The sequence below is a fragment of the Xyrauchen texanus genome, chromosome 42, assembly GCF_025860055.1.
Source record: "Xyrauchen texanus isolate HMW12.3.18 chromosome 42, RBS_HiC_50CHRs, whole genome shotgun sequence".
Taxonomy (NCBI): domain Eukaryota; kingdom Metazoa; phylum Chordata; class Actinopteri; order Cypriniformes; family Catostomidae; genus Xyrauchen; species Xyrauchen texanus.
Genome location: NC_068317.1, coordinates 8,654,814 through 8,670,140, shown reverse-complemented (window position 1 = coordinate 8,670,140; position 15,327 = coordinate 8,654,814). Strand labels below are relative to the sequence as shown.

At 36.5% G+C, this 15,327-nt stretch overlaps 2 protein-coding genes across 4 annotated transcripts in view; one reads left to right on the top strand and one right to left on the bottom strand.

The window, feature by feature from the left end:
- Positions 1 to 508: 508 nt before the first annotated feature.
- LOC127635153 (isopentenyl-diphosphate Delta-isomerase 1-like) lies at positions 509 to 4,604 on the bottom strand. Its single transcript, XM_052114938.1, has 5 exons — positions 4,239 to 4,604; positions 3,528 to 3,700; positions 3,340 to 3,432; positions 1,474 to 1,604; positions 509 to 1,327 (listed from the first exon to the last, which is right to left on the bottom strand). Exons 1-5 carry the CDS (start codon positions 4,379 to 4,381, stop codon positions 1,010 to 1,012), a joined length of 858 nt encoding a protein of 285 aa, XP_051970898.1. The 5' UTR covers positions 4,382 to 4,604; the 3' UTR covers positions 509 to 1,009.
- Positions 4,605 to 6,021: 1,417 nt separating this feature from the next.
- The window catches only part of wdr37 (WD repeat domain 37), a 55,694-nt gene continuing 46,388 nt past the window's right edge, over positions 6,022 to 15,327 (top strand). For 2 of the 3 annotated variants that reach the window (XM_052115115.1, XM_052115117.1), the window contains exons 1-2: positions 6,022 to 6,200; positions 10,700 to 10,873. In XM_052115115.1, the coding sequence (XP_051971075.1) occupies positions 10,736 to 10,873 (138 nt within the window). In that variant the 5' untranslated portion in view covers positions 6,022 to 6,200; positions 10,700 to 10,735. Of the gene's footprint in view, positions 6,201 to 6,938; positions 7,060 to 10,699; positions 10,874 to 15,327 lie in introns of all 3 variants that reach the window. The other variant, XM_052115116.1, reaches the window with a different exon arrangement.

Sequence of the window (15,327 nt, the reverse complement as noted above, 5' to 3'; positions counted from 1 at the left end):
TATTTAACATGTATATTGAAATATATATGTTATATTATAAGAAGGCATACGTATTAATTTTGGAAAACAGAACTCTCTAGAATACTTGATTCTGATTGGTCAGCTGTGGCATTCTGAGGTCAAATATTGTGTCAACCAAATTCTTACAAAGATGTGCTAGTTTCAATCTGTTGCATCACTCTGTGATCTTTCTTCTCACATAGTAAAACAAATAAATAAATACATTTGCAATCAACTTTTCATGTAATTTATTAATTTTTTAGGCAAGTATCCGCGTTATTAGCAGGATAATGTATAATCCGCTGGTCTTTATGACAAACGACTGTGCATCATTTCCTACATAAAATATAACATTTTACAGTATATTATAAATATCCATTTAATATTTATTTAAAATGTTTTCATCAGGACAAACAAAGGATGGAAGTATTGATGTGTGGATTGCAATTTGCCATTATTCACTCTGTAAAAATTGTGCAAAAGATGGGCTGAAATGAGTGCAAGACTATAATGAAACCAACTTTTATTTTCATTTTCAAAAATCACTTAACATCATTGTAAACTTCATGGTGAAACCTGATAGATCCATCTACAAAAAACATTCTCAAAAGAATAGTCTCACATATGAAACTAGGCACTTCAGACAAAAACAAAGTGTGTGTTAGCAATTTCTCCATAATTAATCTGTATGAAAATAACAAAAGACAGAAAACGCTCCAAACTCTATGCAGCATTCAGTCACCATTATTTTTTCCAGTGAATGGGAACGGAGACTAACATTCTGCCCGACAACATGAGAGTAAATAATTATTGAATTTAATTTCTGAGTGAACTATCCCTTTAATAATGACGACAAAGCCTGCTCCTTGTCCAGCCGAAAGGCTGCCCAACTCTTGTCTTCAAACCAGCAAAACACCTCATGATCAAACAGTTCTGTCTTTCACACTGATCTTGAAGACTACAAACTGTTTAAGAGTCTGTTAGTGACTAAGCCCTCAGAAAACACTGTTTACATGTGGTGGATCCTGTCGTGATCGATGAACTGTTTGAGGTTATGGAGATTGTCCCACCACTTGAAGAGGAAGGTCTCAGCAATGAGGCTGAACCAGGGTGTGATCTTCAGCTCGTTCCTCTTGGCCTTATCCAGGATCTCCTTCAGTTCCTCTTTGGAGACATAGCAGTGACTCTGGATCTCATTGGGGTCTGGATTCAGAACCACATCCTTGTGCATGAAGAGGATGTAATCGATCTCATGCTCGCCCCAAATGCCGTCGGACTGGGCTTTGTAGTGGATCCGGGTCAGATAGGTCATCTCTTCTGGAGGCACCTGGGGGAAAAGTGTGGGTTAAGAGGTAAACTATATTAAACCAAGTACATACAGACTTCTGGAACAAGTCTCAGATGGCGCACACACACAAAACTAAAAGCTTTTAGCTTGCTCTCTCATTCACATGTTTTTTTCTGTATTAGTACCTGATCCATGGGAATGCCCAGCTCAGCTTGCAGTCGTCTCTGTGCGGCGCGTCTGACCCCAATGGCATCCTGTTCCTCCAGTTCACTGGCAATGTGCAGTGGGTGACTACAGCAGGTGTTGGTGTAACAGCCTTGAAAAAAATAGCAAACAAGAATGAACATTAGTTTAAGAGTTATTAGACTGATTGTTCATGTTGATTGGTCAGTACAATGATCAAGGCATGCTTAAATACACAATATATTAAAAGCCATGATGCAAAACTCCTGGTCACTGTGTATCACATTGTACATCACTGCACAGTATATACAGGAACTATTAGCCTTAGTTTACATGTCATGTACTATTTCTTCAAGCGAAAGGAAACAGAGCCCCTTAGAGGGCAGAGAGGGAATTCATTTTCTGAAATAGTTTTGCGTTCCCTCGCAATGTGTTTTGCGTTCCCTCGCAATGTGTTTTGCGTTCCCTCGCAATGTGTTTTGAGTTCCCTCAAAAAACGTTTTGCATTCCCTTAGAAACAGTTTTGCGCTCCTTCGAAATAGGATTTGCGTTCCCTCGCAATGTGTTTTGCGTTCCCTCGCAATGTGTTTTGCGTTCCCTCAAAAAACGTTTTGCATTCCCTTAGAAACAGTTTTGCGCTCCTTCGAAATAGGATTTGCGTTCCCTCGCAATGCGTTTTGCGTTTCATCGAAATATTTTTGCATTCCCTCACAAAATCTTTTGTTCACTCCAAATGGTTTTGCGTTCCCTCTAAATAGTTTTGCGTTCCCTCTAAAAACGTTTTGCATTCCCTTAAAAAAGTTTTGCACTCCTTCGAAATAGGATTTGCGTTCCCTAGCAATGCGTTTTGCGTTCCCTCGCAATGTGTTTAGCGTTTCATCTAAATATTTTTGCATTCCCTCACAAAACGTTTTGCGCTCCTTTGAAACAGGATTTGCATTTACTCACAATATGTTTTGCATTCTGTTTGACTATTTTTGCGTTCTCTCGCAATGGTTTGCCATTGCGTTCCTTCAAAATAATTTAGCTTTCCCTCTAAATAGTTCTGCGTTACCTCACAAAGCGTTTTGCATTGCTTATAAATATTTTTTGCATTCCCTCACAATATTTTTCGCATTCTCTCGCAAAACGTTTTTCTTTACATAGCAATAGTTTGCCTTTGGGTTTCCTCAAAACAGTTTAGATGGGGGGAAACAAGTAGGATGACACTTAAAGCTAAAAATAAATTATGCTCTTAATTGAAACTTGTGGCCTTAATGATTTTATGGAAATATATTACTCTTATATATACCCTTAAACCGCAACTTTTTTACAATTTAGCATGGCCTCTTGTACCTTATTTTTTTATATAAAACAACCATAAAGATCCTGAAGTTAGGCTAAGTAGCCATATTACTTGCAAGACAAATTGTTAATTCTGATTATTAAAATGAATACGTTTATTACTCATTGACTCGTTGTCTTTTATCATATTGCTGATGTCACCAATTTATAGAAGCATCACTTCCCATCTCACTCTTTACATTGAGTCTAACTGCACTCAGAGCACTTAGACCATGGTAAAATCACTGTAATGCACAACCTCTTGAAGCTTTATTGCTTTAGCAATTATTTTTACCTCAGAAAATCTGGACTTTGCAAACACTATTATATTACAATGTATGTTAGAATAATTTTTACTATATTGCATTCTAGAGCATTTTCATTGGTTAAATCAATGGTTTGATAGATCAGTCAAGAGTTTAAAATGTTTTACCATAAGCCGTGTAAGTAGTTCATGTCAGTGCACACTGTTTCACTCTGTGAAAAACGCAGGGAAATCGTGGAACTGTAACTTCATAATAGCATGAGATATAAATGGCACTCACCTGGAAAAGTTATTTTGGCATTAGATCTCTGCTGTAAGAGCAGCTTTTCTTCACTGTTAAACAAGAAAACACTGAACGCTCGATGCAATGAACCTGCAGGTGAGGAATCAGGTGTATAACTCAATGTGTGAACATGAAAAATTCAGAGAACACAGAATGAGTAAAATATCATGCAAATACATTATTACCTTTGTCAATATTAGAGTTGAGATGGCAGTTTTTCTTGCTGTCAGCTCCAATCTTTCTGTCATTGTCATCGATGAGAATACACATCTCTGCAAGCAACTGCACCTGCTTTTCATCCAGATTATCCATGTTAATCTCCGGCATCCTTACAGCTGATCTGAACCGTCTGACCTGACTGCAAAAACACACGGACATAGTCAAACATACTCACCTACACAATTTTACATAATAAATTATTATTACACATAATACTAAATTAGATATAACTAATCAAACACACTAACCTTCAGACATAAATTAACAAATAATATGAACTAAATAATAACTAAACAACATACTTAATAGATGCATAAAAATTTACACAATAAATGAAACAAAATAACAGAATAAAAATTGAACACACTGGCTCAGCTTAAGCACTTTAACACACTTTAAATAACTTGCACGTTAGCTTAACAGTATAATAACATAACAAAATAATGCAATAGCTAATTTAACCGAAATATGGCAACAGGCAAACACAGTAAAAATTTTTAATAATAATAGTAAAATATTAAAAGTAACCTAATTATAATAAATACAGTCAACTGAAACTGACCTAAATTGAGTTAGAACACGGCGATACACTTTAAAAACTTTCAGATTAAAAGGTCAGATGACTAAGGCCCTGTATAATCACTCGCTCATATAGTAATATAACAATCTGCTCTCACCTGTATAGAGTTGTGTTCTGAAGAACAGGTGAATGTGGAGACTGTGCTGCTACTGCTGCGGGTTTATTGAGTCTCAGGAGCCGCGCAGCAGCTGATCTGCAGCTCAACGCGTGTCTCCGCGCCGCCCATAACAAACGCACCATGACCAGACTCACTACACAGACCAATCACACTACACACACGCCATCACACCACAATCAACCTGCACACTGTTGTACAACTCCACAATAAACCAGCGCTAAACACACTTACACTACTGCAGCGATAGTGTTCATTGCGCGGGTCAGCCTTACAGCACGCACAAAAATAGTGAAGAAAATGAGCGAGTGTTGCTAATCTGTCACGAGGCACGGCACAGCAGCCTCTCCGCCCACCACTGACGTAATGTGTGAACGATTTTGATTGGTTGTTGGGGAAAACTAGGTCTTCGGATTGGTCAATATTCAGGGAAGACGTATTCCGGGGTTTTAAATTATTTAAAACGTTCAGTGTTCAAGACATTTTTTTGTTGTTGCTATTGTTGGAATGTAATATTTGGCTTCACTGATTATTCGAAAAATGTAAAAGATGAAAATTGTATATATTTATATATATATTACGGTTTCAGAAGGAAATTGGTACTAAATTCACCAAAGTGTATTCAGCTATCACAAAGTAGCCTATAGCCAGGACATTACTGATTTAAAAAACAGTATCATCACCATTTGAAAAAAGTATTTTCTGATCAAATCTAGAGAGGTCCCTTTTCCAGCAGCCACATTATTCAAGTAATCATTCTAAATTGCTAATTTGGTACTAGAAAATAACTTAATTGCCATTATATCAAACACAGTTGAAAACTATTTGGTTCATCAAATAAAGATTAACATTGTCCTTTGTGTTTGTTTTTGAGTTGCCACAGTTTGCAAAAGACTGGCATGTCTTCAGGTTAATATTAGGTCGAAAATGGCTAAAAGAAACACATTTCTCTAGAAACCCGTCAGTCAATCATTGTTTTGAGGAATGAAGGTTATACAATGCTTGAAATTGCCAAAAAACTAAAGAGTTTCATACAAAGGTTTACACTACAGTCTTCAAAGACAAAGGACAACTGGCTCTAACAAGGACAGAAAGAGATGTGGAAGACCAGATGTACAACTAAACAAGAGGATAAGTACATCAGAGTCTCTAGTTTGAGAAATAGATGCCTCACATGTCCTCAGCTGACAGCTTCATTGAATTCTACCCGCTCAACACAGTTTCATGTACAACAGTAAAGAGAAGACTCAGGGGTGCAGCCTTATGGGAAGAATTGCAAAGAAAAAGCCACTTTTGAGACAGAAAAACAAAAAGAAAGTTTAGAGTGGTCAAAGAAACAAAGACATTGGCAACAGATAATTGGAAAAGAGTGTTATGGATCTTAACTCCATTAAGTTTTTGAGGGATCAGTTAGACTGTAAAGTGTGTGAAGAGCCCGACAAGACTAGTGCTACAGGAAGTGTGGGGTGAAATGTCACCTGAGTATCTGGACAAACTGTCATTGTTGCATGTGGAGGATGTTTTGATGAGAACTCTGAAGTAGTTTATGTTATTATTTTTCAAATTGTAATAGTAATTTTTCATGTTATTAATGTCCTGTCTATAAATTGAGATTTTTAAAAGTAGTTTTACTTTCAGCTGTTTACTGTCATTTTCTTAGTTGATGCATTGCTTTCTTCGGGGAAATTGTTATTTATAATATTGCAACCTTTATTTTGAAATTCCACATCCTGTCGGAATCCTGTCAGTTGTGGTTTCATTTCCTCTTGCTTCACACACGGTTGACAGTGTAGGGTTTGATAAAAACACCAGTGATAAAATCCCGCTGAATTCCTGACATAAACCTTCAGTGTGTGTTTGTACAATGCTGGAGGACTCAAACACGCGCCATCCCGAAATCATTGAATGACAGACACGCTCAGATCATCTGAAGCGCTGCGAAATGTGAGTGTTATTGAGGGCTGAGGCGCTGATGTTTGTGATAATGCAGGATTAGCTTATTAGAGATGAACTACAGCCTCTATTTGTCTTTTAATAAACACACGACTGCTGTTAAACACATATCACTGCAGTTCTTTTAGGCTGATCATTTTTTGACTATGTTAGTTATGAGAAAGCGAGCAGGCCAGCTGACCTTGCATCATCAGACTGCTGAGAAGTGTGTTTAATGATCAACACATGACAGATCAGGCTCTGTATAGTAGTATATGTTTTTTGTACCGTAGTATTACCATCTAATGCCATCACTTTTCCATGGCACCACCACAGTACTTCTTAAAGGGAGGTTAGAGTTTGCCTACATAGTACATTGAAATCTTATTAATAATAAAAAAAGAAAGGAATATGCTGTTTTCTATAATATGTCCCCTTTAATGTCTGATTATTCCACCGGGATCATTGGTTTTATTAAAGTCTTTTTAAATACTTCTAGGGAAAATTGCATTCAGCATATTTAGATTGCATGATGCTGCAGGTGCATACTTCGTGCATGATTTTATAAAATTTTATTTGAGTTGCAAAGGTTCAATCCCACTAACATGATCACCTAATACCCATCTGTTTTATCTTCTCCCTCCATTCATCCATTCACTTCCATGTTATTGTAGGTAGTGAGAATTCTATAATGCACTCCATGCCTCTGCAACTTTTCCTTTCTTCATGCTCATGTTTGTGAACCGATAGATGGTGTTGTTTTGTTCAGTGCTGGACAGCGGCCCCGGGCCCCTGCTGAGATCTTCATCACTTTAAGCGGTCGTCTGAGGATGTGTCTGCTTTGTATATCATTCAGTGCTCTCCATGCCTGGTATTTGTTTTTCTTTTGCATGCCCTTTATTTACAGTTTTTTCATATACATTTTTTAAGATGCTGAAGCTGACTTTTTCTGTTTTATGTTGTTTTAGATAATGGCTTGCTTGCTTTTTTGATAGTGAATTTAACTTTTAATTTTGACACTTCATGTACTCCCCTAACATATTTGTGTTACATTATAATGCCACCCGTCACCTGTGCTAAAATCTGCAAATAAGGAGTGAATATTAAGAAAATTTTTCACCCCAAAACTTAAATCATGAATATAAAGAAATGATTAAAGAAAAAAAGCCTATTTTGAGACCATTTAGGTCTTAAGATAAATTTTTTGCATTAGGCCTGTGACTATTTTAATCACAGATAACCACATTTCTCCCCATATTGTAAATTTTTGTAATGCAAAATAAATTTCTTGTTTCTGTAATGAAACAATCTCCTTGTTATTACTGCAATGTAATTTTTTTTTTTAATTTTCACTACTCTCTCATTGAGATTTCATCTCATCTCATAATGTGAAAAATATTTTTCTCGCAACTGTAATGTGGAAAAATTTCACAGATGTTTCTTTAATATTGAAAAATCTCATTACCATTACTATAATACAAAATGCGGGGAAAAATAAAATTGTCTGTACTGTACTCATGCAGAAAAATCTCATTCACATTACTGTAATGTTGAAAAAATTGAATTCTCTGTACTGTAATGCGGAAAAATCTGATTCACATTATTGTAATGCAAAAAAACCCCAAATAATTATAGTTACTGTAATGCGGAAAATCTGATTCACATTACCATAATGTGGAAAAATTTCATTCACTTAACTGTAATGTAGAAAAAAAGAAAATCTCATTCTCGCTACTGTAATGTGGAAAAATCTCATTCACTTTACTGTAATGGAAAAAAATATAATTCTCATTACTGTAATGTAGAAAAATTGTATTCACATTACTGTGATGCAAGAAAATCTAATTGTCTGTACTGTAATGTGGAAAAATCTGATTCACATTACTGTAATGAAGAAAAAATCAAATTCTCTGTACTGTAATATGGAAAAAAAATCTCGCTACTGTAATGCAGAAAAATCTGATTCACATTACTGTAATTGAAAAAATCTCATTACCATTACTGTAATGTGTAAAGATATCCTTTGTGCTACTGTAATGTAGAAACATTTCACATTACTGTAAAGCAAACAAATCAAATTCTCTGTACTGTAATACGGAAAAATCTGATTCACATTACTATAATACAAAAAAATTCTCCTCGCTACTGTAATGCAGAGAAGTCTAATTCTCACTACTGTAATGCAAAAAAAAAAACCCTATATAATTATCTTTACTGTAATGCAGAAAATCTGATTCACATTACCACAATGTGGAAAAGTTTCATTCACTTAACTGTAATGTAGTAAAAAGAAAATCTCATTCTTGCTACTGTAATGTGGAAAAATCTCATTCACATTACTGTGATGCAAAAAAATGTAATTCTAACTTTTGTAATGTGGAAAAATTTCACAGATGTTTCTTTAATATAGAAAAATCCCATTACATTACTGTAATGTGGAAAGATCTCCTTCGTGCTACTGTAATGTAGAAAAATCTCATTCACATTACTGTAATGCGGAAAGAAATCAAATTCTCTGTACTGTAATGTAGAAAATCTCATTCACATTACTGTAATGCGGAAAAAATTCTCTGTACTGTAATGTGGAAAATCTCCTTGCTACTGTAATGCAGAAAAATCTCATTCACATTACTGTAATGCGGAAAAATCTCATTCACATTACTGTAATGTGGAAAGATCTCCTTTGTGCTACTGTAATGTAGAAAAATCTCATTCACATTACTGTAATGCGGAAAAAAATCTAATTCTCTGTACTGTAATGTGGAAAATGTCCTAGCTACTGTAATGCAATAAAAATCTAATTCTCTGTACTGTAATGCAGAAAAATCTCATTCGCATTACTGTAATGCAATAAAAATCGAATTGTCTGTACTGTAATGCGGAAAAATCTGATTCACATTACTGTAATGAAAAACAAAATCGAATTCTTTGTACTGTAATGCGGAAAAATCTCATTCACATTACTGTAATGCAAACCCCCCCCCCCCATCTAATTCTCATACTGTAATGCAGAAAATCTGATTCACATTACCATAATGTGGAAAAGTTTCATTCACATTACTGTAATGCAAAAAAATACAAAATCTCATACTCTCAACTGTAATGCGGAAAAATTTAATTTACATTACTGTAATGCAAAAAAAATCTAATTTTCACTGCTGTAATGTGGAAAAATCACATTAACATGACTGTAATCCAAAAAAAAGTCTAATTCTCGCTACTGTAATGCAAAAAACCTCATTCCCATTACTGTGAAAAAATGTTACAATTGACGATTAATAGTCTGTTTTTGGGCTTTCACAATTAATTGTCATTTTTCTTTAGGTGCGTGTGTGCTTCATACAGCTTAAAAAGTCATTTTTACATATTTAACTTCAAATATATAAATTTATTTATAAAAAGGGTTATATGATTTCCTTTAAAGGCTTAAAAAACTTATGAATGACATCAAAATAATGTTTTAAACATCAAAATATTTCTAAATACCTATTATATATCTCTCTTATTGGTCAACTTTAATTTTGGTAAATTTTACATTTACACTGTTGTTTTTGGGACGCATTTAATATAATTAAAAATAAAAACACATTTTCCTTTGAGTTCACCTTTCAGATTTCGTTTCATCTTTTTATCCACAGAAATAGAGTAAGCGCTTGTCTCCTTTTTGTCACTGTGTGTCATTAACACTGTGTATGAACTTGCTATGGCCAATAACAATTGCCATGAAGCCTGAACACTTTGCATTCACTATCAAAGTTTATATTTGTTCGATTATATTTTCACGGGAGTATGGGGCGAGCCTCTACTGATGGCGCATGCATGGTTCACACGCTTGCTGGACAGGAGCTGCTCTTTATATATTTTTATTGATGGATTTATATATTCGCTTAAAATTCCTTTAGTTGGCAATGTGATTGTAATTTCAAGTGCACAATAACCGCAGTTAGATCAAATAACCGCAATCAGACGATTATTTAATAATCGCGACAGGCCTAACAATGATCAATACATATATTTGCAGTTTACAAAATCTACTTGACAATTTAAATTATATATATATTTTTTTGTAGTTCAGTAGGCTACATTCAGTTGGTGGAGGAGGCATAATTGACATGAAAATGTCACAATGCAAAGAAATATTAATTGTCTTAAAATAGGCTTCATTGTCTTTGTACAAAAGCTAATTTATAATTGGTTTATTTTTATTTTAAGATGAAATGTGACCTGGATATTCTTTATGGTTTTCGTGACATTCACTATGACATTCAATTGGAGTCAGATTCACCTGTTGAGTATTATGATGTATGCTTAACTGGTATTAAATCAACACCTACAGCAAAGACAAGTTGATGAAGTTTTTCATCAACAAAGACTATTTATTTGCCTCCTTTTCAAACATTAGCTTGTCATTTACTCATTACATCACTATACATGTGTAGTATACAACAAAGTTCCCATTATTTTCATCCAGTGCAGTGGAACGGGGCAAACCCTGCTATGTGTTTGCTCAGTTTCAGGTAGGAAGTGTGTCGGGACGTCACTGAGTAATGCCTGTTGAAAGTGGAAATAGTGCAGCCGCCCGTCAAGTCAAACAAAAGCGCAAGTCGCACAGTCTATCCATTCGGAGGACCAACAGCACGGAGCAGGACAGACCAGGCATGCAGAGGGACATGCTGGAGGGACAGGTGGGGACTTTTGTTTGTTTTTCTTTTTTTGTTAGATGCTTAAACACTCGTGTAAACTAGTATGATTATAAGTCACCTGATAGATCCAGGGTTGAAGTTTGTTGTTTTCAAGCGGTAAAAGAAAACATTGTAAGAAGCGTGCCGTCATCCCTAGGTGTGCACTCAGAAATGACACCAAGCCAGTTCTGTGACTTTTTTGCTTTTTAATTTGCATTTTTTTTGTAAACATCAAGTCTTGACTGCTGAGATATGCATGTATTATGTTTTGTTGAATATTGTTACCATAAAGAACATTATGTATGTTAATGTTAACATATAGAACCTCATTGTCAGGTGTTACCAATATTTTTTAGAATTAAGTTGATATTTCAGTGAGAGTTCCAGGTACGTTTTTCAATAGACATATTGGAAATATCAAGGAAGCTACTGTTGACTTGTTCAGTCTTTACTGAGAGAGATTAGGTCAGGTTTGGATATGTACAAAGGTGTGAACAGTGGTGATATAAATTTAATGTCAAAGTCCAAGCAATACGTGGTGAATACCAATGGCATGAGTTAAGTATTTCTGTCAATGAGTAGTTTCTCCATTGATTGAATATTGTAATGTATCCATGGAATTCAGATAGTCTAACACACTACATTTGTCTTAAGCAGGTCTGTTATCAGTATGGAAACATTACTTTAGTATGTTAATGATAAGAGATGCTGCTACTCATGTAAATCACTAGATCAGGCAACGATTTTACATTTCCAAATCCAATAAAGAATTTTGACCATCTTTATCCTTCAAAAATAATGCAAGAGTATAGTTTGTTTAATAAAAGTAGCCAGTGTGCAAATTACATAAGGATTTTTGTTTTATTGGTATGCTGAACCCCCATTAAACACCCCCAGCCCCCGCTGAAGTGAATCCCAACGTGGTCATCTGCTGTTGAAACCCATCCACCTCAATGGTCAACATGTTGTTCATTCTGAGATGCTATTCTGCTCAGTTCATCTGAGTTACCTTAGCCTTAAGCCCCGTACACACATGCAGCAACTTTATCACTTGATGTCGCTAGTTTCTGTACTGTGAGTCTAGTGGGCGTTCTAACATTATTGGTGAACTGCACCTCTGGCCATATCTTTACAAATATTTGATTACATATAAGATATTTTCCAAATCAAGATATTATACTAATATGACCTGGAATTTGATTTCTTGTCACTAAAAAATACATTCTGCTGTTGAGAGTGTTGTTACATAAACTACAGCAGTGCTCAATGCATTTAATCATTAACCATATTAGCGATCTATCAGTGTACAAAATGTTTGACTCAGACCCACTCAGACTGCCAATCATTTTTAAAATGTCATTCTAATTTAACAAATAATCAGTTATCTTGTCCCTAAAAATAAACAATATGCAGGGGAGACGGTTTTAATATGAACTGCAGCAGTGCTCATTGCATCAGATAATTAACAAGATGAACAAACTATCAATGTATGAATCAAACTCACTCAGACTGCCATCATTTTCCTTACCACACATTTTTAATTATATCCATGTATGTGGTCAACATCATGATGAACAGTGAAATCGCTCCCAGAAACATTAATTTGTCTTCTGTCTTGCCTGCACTCTACACCACTACCACAATGGAGACGGGTGACTTGAGCTCAAGTGAACACAGTCTTCACTCCTATTGGTTGTCGCTCTCGAAAGTCACTCCTCGTTTGCATAAAGTTGAACTTTTCTCAGCTTTGTCGTGTCGCTTGCCACGCCCACATCCAGTCGCCAGAGGTCGCTGTTGCCAAAAGTCGCCAGCTCTCATTGAAAATGAATGGGATCGTGTCGCTGGAAGTCGCTTCATGTGTGTACTGGGCTTTACTGTCAGCTCGAACCAGTCTGGCCATTCTCCGTAGACCTCTCTCATCAACAAGGCAATTCGGTCTGCAGAACTGCTGCTCACTGGATGTTTTTTGTTTTTGGCACCATTCGGAGTAAATTCTAGAGACTGTTGTGTGTGATAATCCCAGGAGATCAACAGTTACAGATATACTCAAACCAGCCCTTCTGGCACCAACAATCATGCCAAGGTCCAAATCACTAAGGTACATTTTTCCCTCAGCTGCCACACAATTGGCTGATTAGATAATCACATGAATAATTAGGTGTACATTTGTACCTTATAAAGTGGTCACTGAGTATATACAGTATATAGCCACAACATTAAAACCACCTACCTTATATTGTGCAGGCCCCCCTCATGGGTGGACCTAAACAGATCTGACCTGTTGAGGCATGACTTCACAAGACCTCTGAAGTGTCTGGCACCAAGACGTTAGCAGCAGATCCTTTAAGTCCTGTAAAATGCGAGGTGGGGCTTAATTGGTTCGGGCGTGTTGGTCCAGTACAACCCATAGATGCTCAATCAGGGGTATTTGGAAGCCAAGTCAACACTTTTAACTCTTTATCATGTTCCTCAAACCATTCCTGAACAATTTTTGCAGTGTGGCAGGGCCATGAATGATCCTGCTGAAAGAGGCCACTGTTATCAGTGAATACTGTTGCCATGAAGGTGTGCACGTAGTCTGCAAGAATCTTTATGTAGGTGGTAAGTGTCAAAGTAACATCCACCCAAGGACCCAAGGTTTCCCAGCAGAACATTGCCCAGAGTATTACACTGCCTCCGCCAGCCTGCCTTCTTCCCATGGTGCATCCTGCTGCCATCTCTTCCCCAGGTAAACGACACACCTGGCCATCCACATGATCTAAAAGAAAATGTGATTCATCAGACCAGGCCACCTTATTTCATTGCTCCATGGTCCAGTTCTGATGCTCACATGCCCATTGTAGGCGCTTTCTGCGGTGGACAGCAGTCAGCATGGGCACTCTGACCAGTCTGTGGCCTGCAGCCCCATACTCAGCAAGCTGCGATGCACTGTGTGTTCTGACACCTTCCTGTCATGGCCAGCATTAAGTTTTTCAGCCATTTGTGCTACAGTAGCTCTTCTGTTGGATCAGACCTGATGGGCTAGCCTTCACTCCTTATGCACATCAATGAGCCTTGGGGCCCATGACCGTGTCGCCGGTTCACCGGTTGACCTTCCTTGGACAACGTTTAGTAGGTTGGCAAGTTTGCCAGAACTCTAGATTTACTGTTGATGCTGAAATTTGCATTACACGGTCCTTGCGCAAGGTTTACCAACATACAGAAAACCAAAGTGTATTTTAGCCTGTACAAATCATAAGAATATAACAAAATTTCAGTATTTTGTTTCAGAATTTGTTGAGTGTTGGCATTTGGCTAACTGAACTATGGTCGCCACAAGGCAACTAGCATTTTCGACACATTGTGAAAATGTATTGCAGAAATTCATTTAAAATTTGGTCCCCATGTAAGTTGAATAATTCACACACTGAAACATAAACCTACCTTATATAAGTACACAAACACACATGCAAATGATTGCTAAAAGCAAGTGCATGTTATTTTGTTTCTATACCCAGCTAGCTATATCTAGCTGTAAACACAGTTTGACTAGCTTTAATTATCTTTCTCTGCAAGATTATCTTCAAACTGGTGCTCCACCATGAGAGTAATTACCCAAAAAAGAAGAAGAAAGATTATTGGTATGCTAATGTACTCTATTGTGCCTCTTGTGGCAACGCATTTTCATTCAAAACTTTGTTTGCTTTATAGATGATGTTTTTATACAGTATTCCAGTTAATGCTAGTCTGACTTGAGAGTTGAGACATAATGCTTTTTCAGTTTGGCCATCTGTTTTATTAATACTCAGTTGTGGGGTATCTATAGCTTGTACTTTCCAAACCCTTCTATGTTAGCCTCATCCATTTTTAAAGAGCGGTGCCCTGATTGTTCCATCTATTCCTCTGTTGGGTCATTTCTGATTGGCAGTCCCTTCTGTAAACCGTTGACTGGATTTAGACTATACCGCCTTGCACCCTATCAATGCTGTCATTATGTCCAGATGCTATGGAGACCACAAGTTTTAAGATTGAGCTGCTTTATAAGAATAGACGTGAGCTGTTGTTTTTTTAATTAGCCTCTCTCTCTCTCTCTCTCTCTCTCTCTCTCTCTCTCACTCACTCTCTCACGTGTGGTAATGACAGAGTGGAACAGTTTACGTAGTGTTGACCCACCACCCTCACCGTTAAACCCCTGTGTTAACTTGCCTTGACATCACATCTTCTTTTCTGTCATTGAGTGGGTGACTTTAAATGGACATAACTGGGCAAAAAGTTTATGGATTACTTTTGTTTGTGTAGTTTTAATCTGGCTAAAAGACTTCACTCTGAATCTCTTATTCCTGAATGGAGGTACGTTAGTTTTGTAGATTAGTTTGGTTGATGTTTTGGGGCTAGAAATGTGTTCGTTTTTGTGCTTTTTCAGATTTTATTTCATTTAAAAATAAATTACATTTGAGAACAGGCATTATTGATAACAA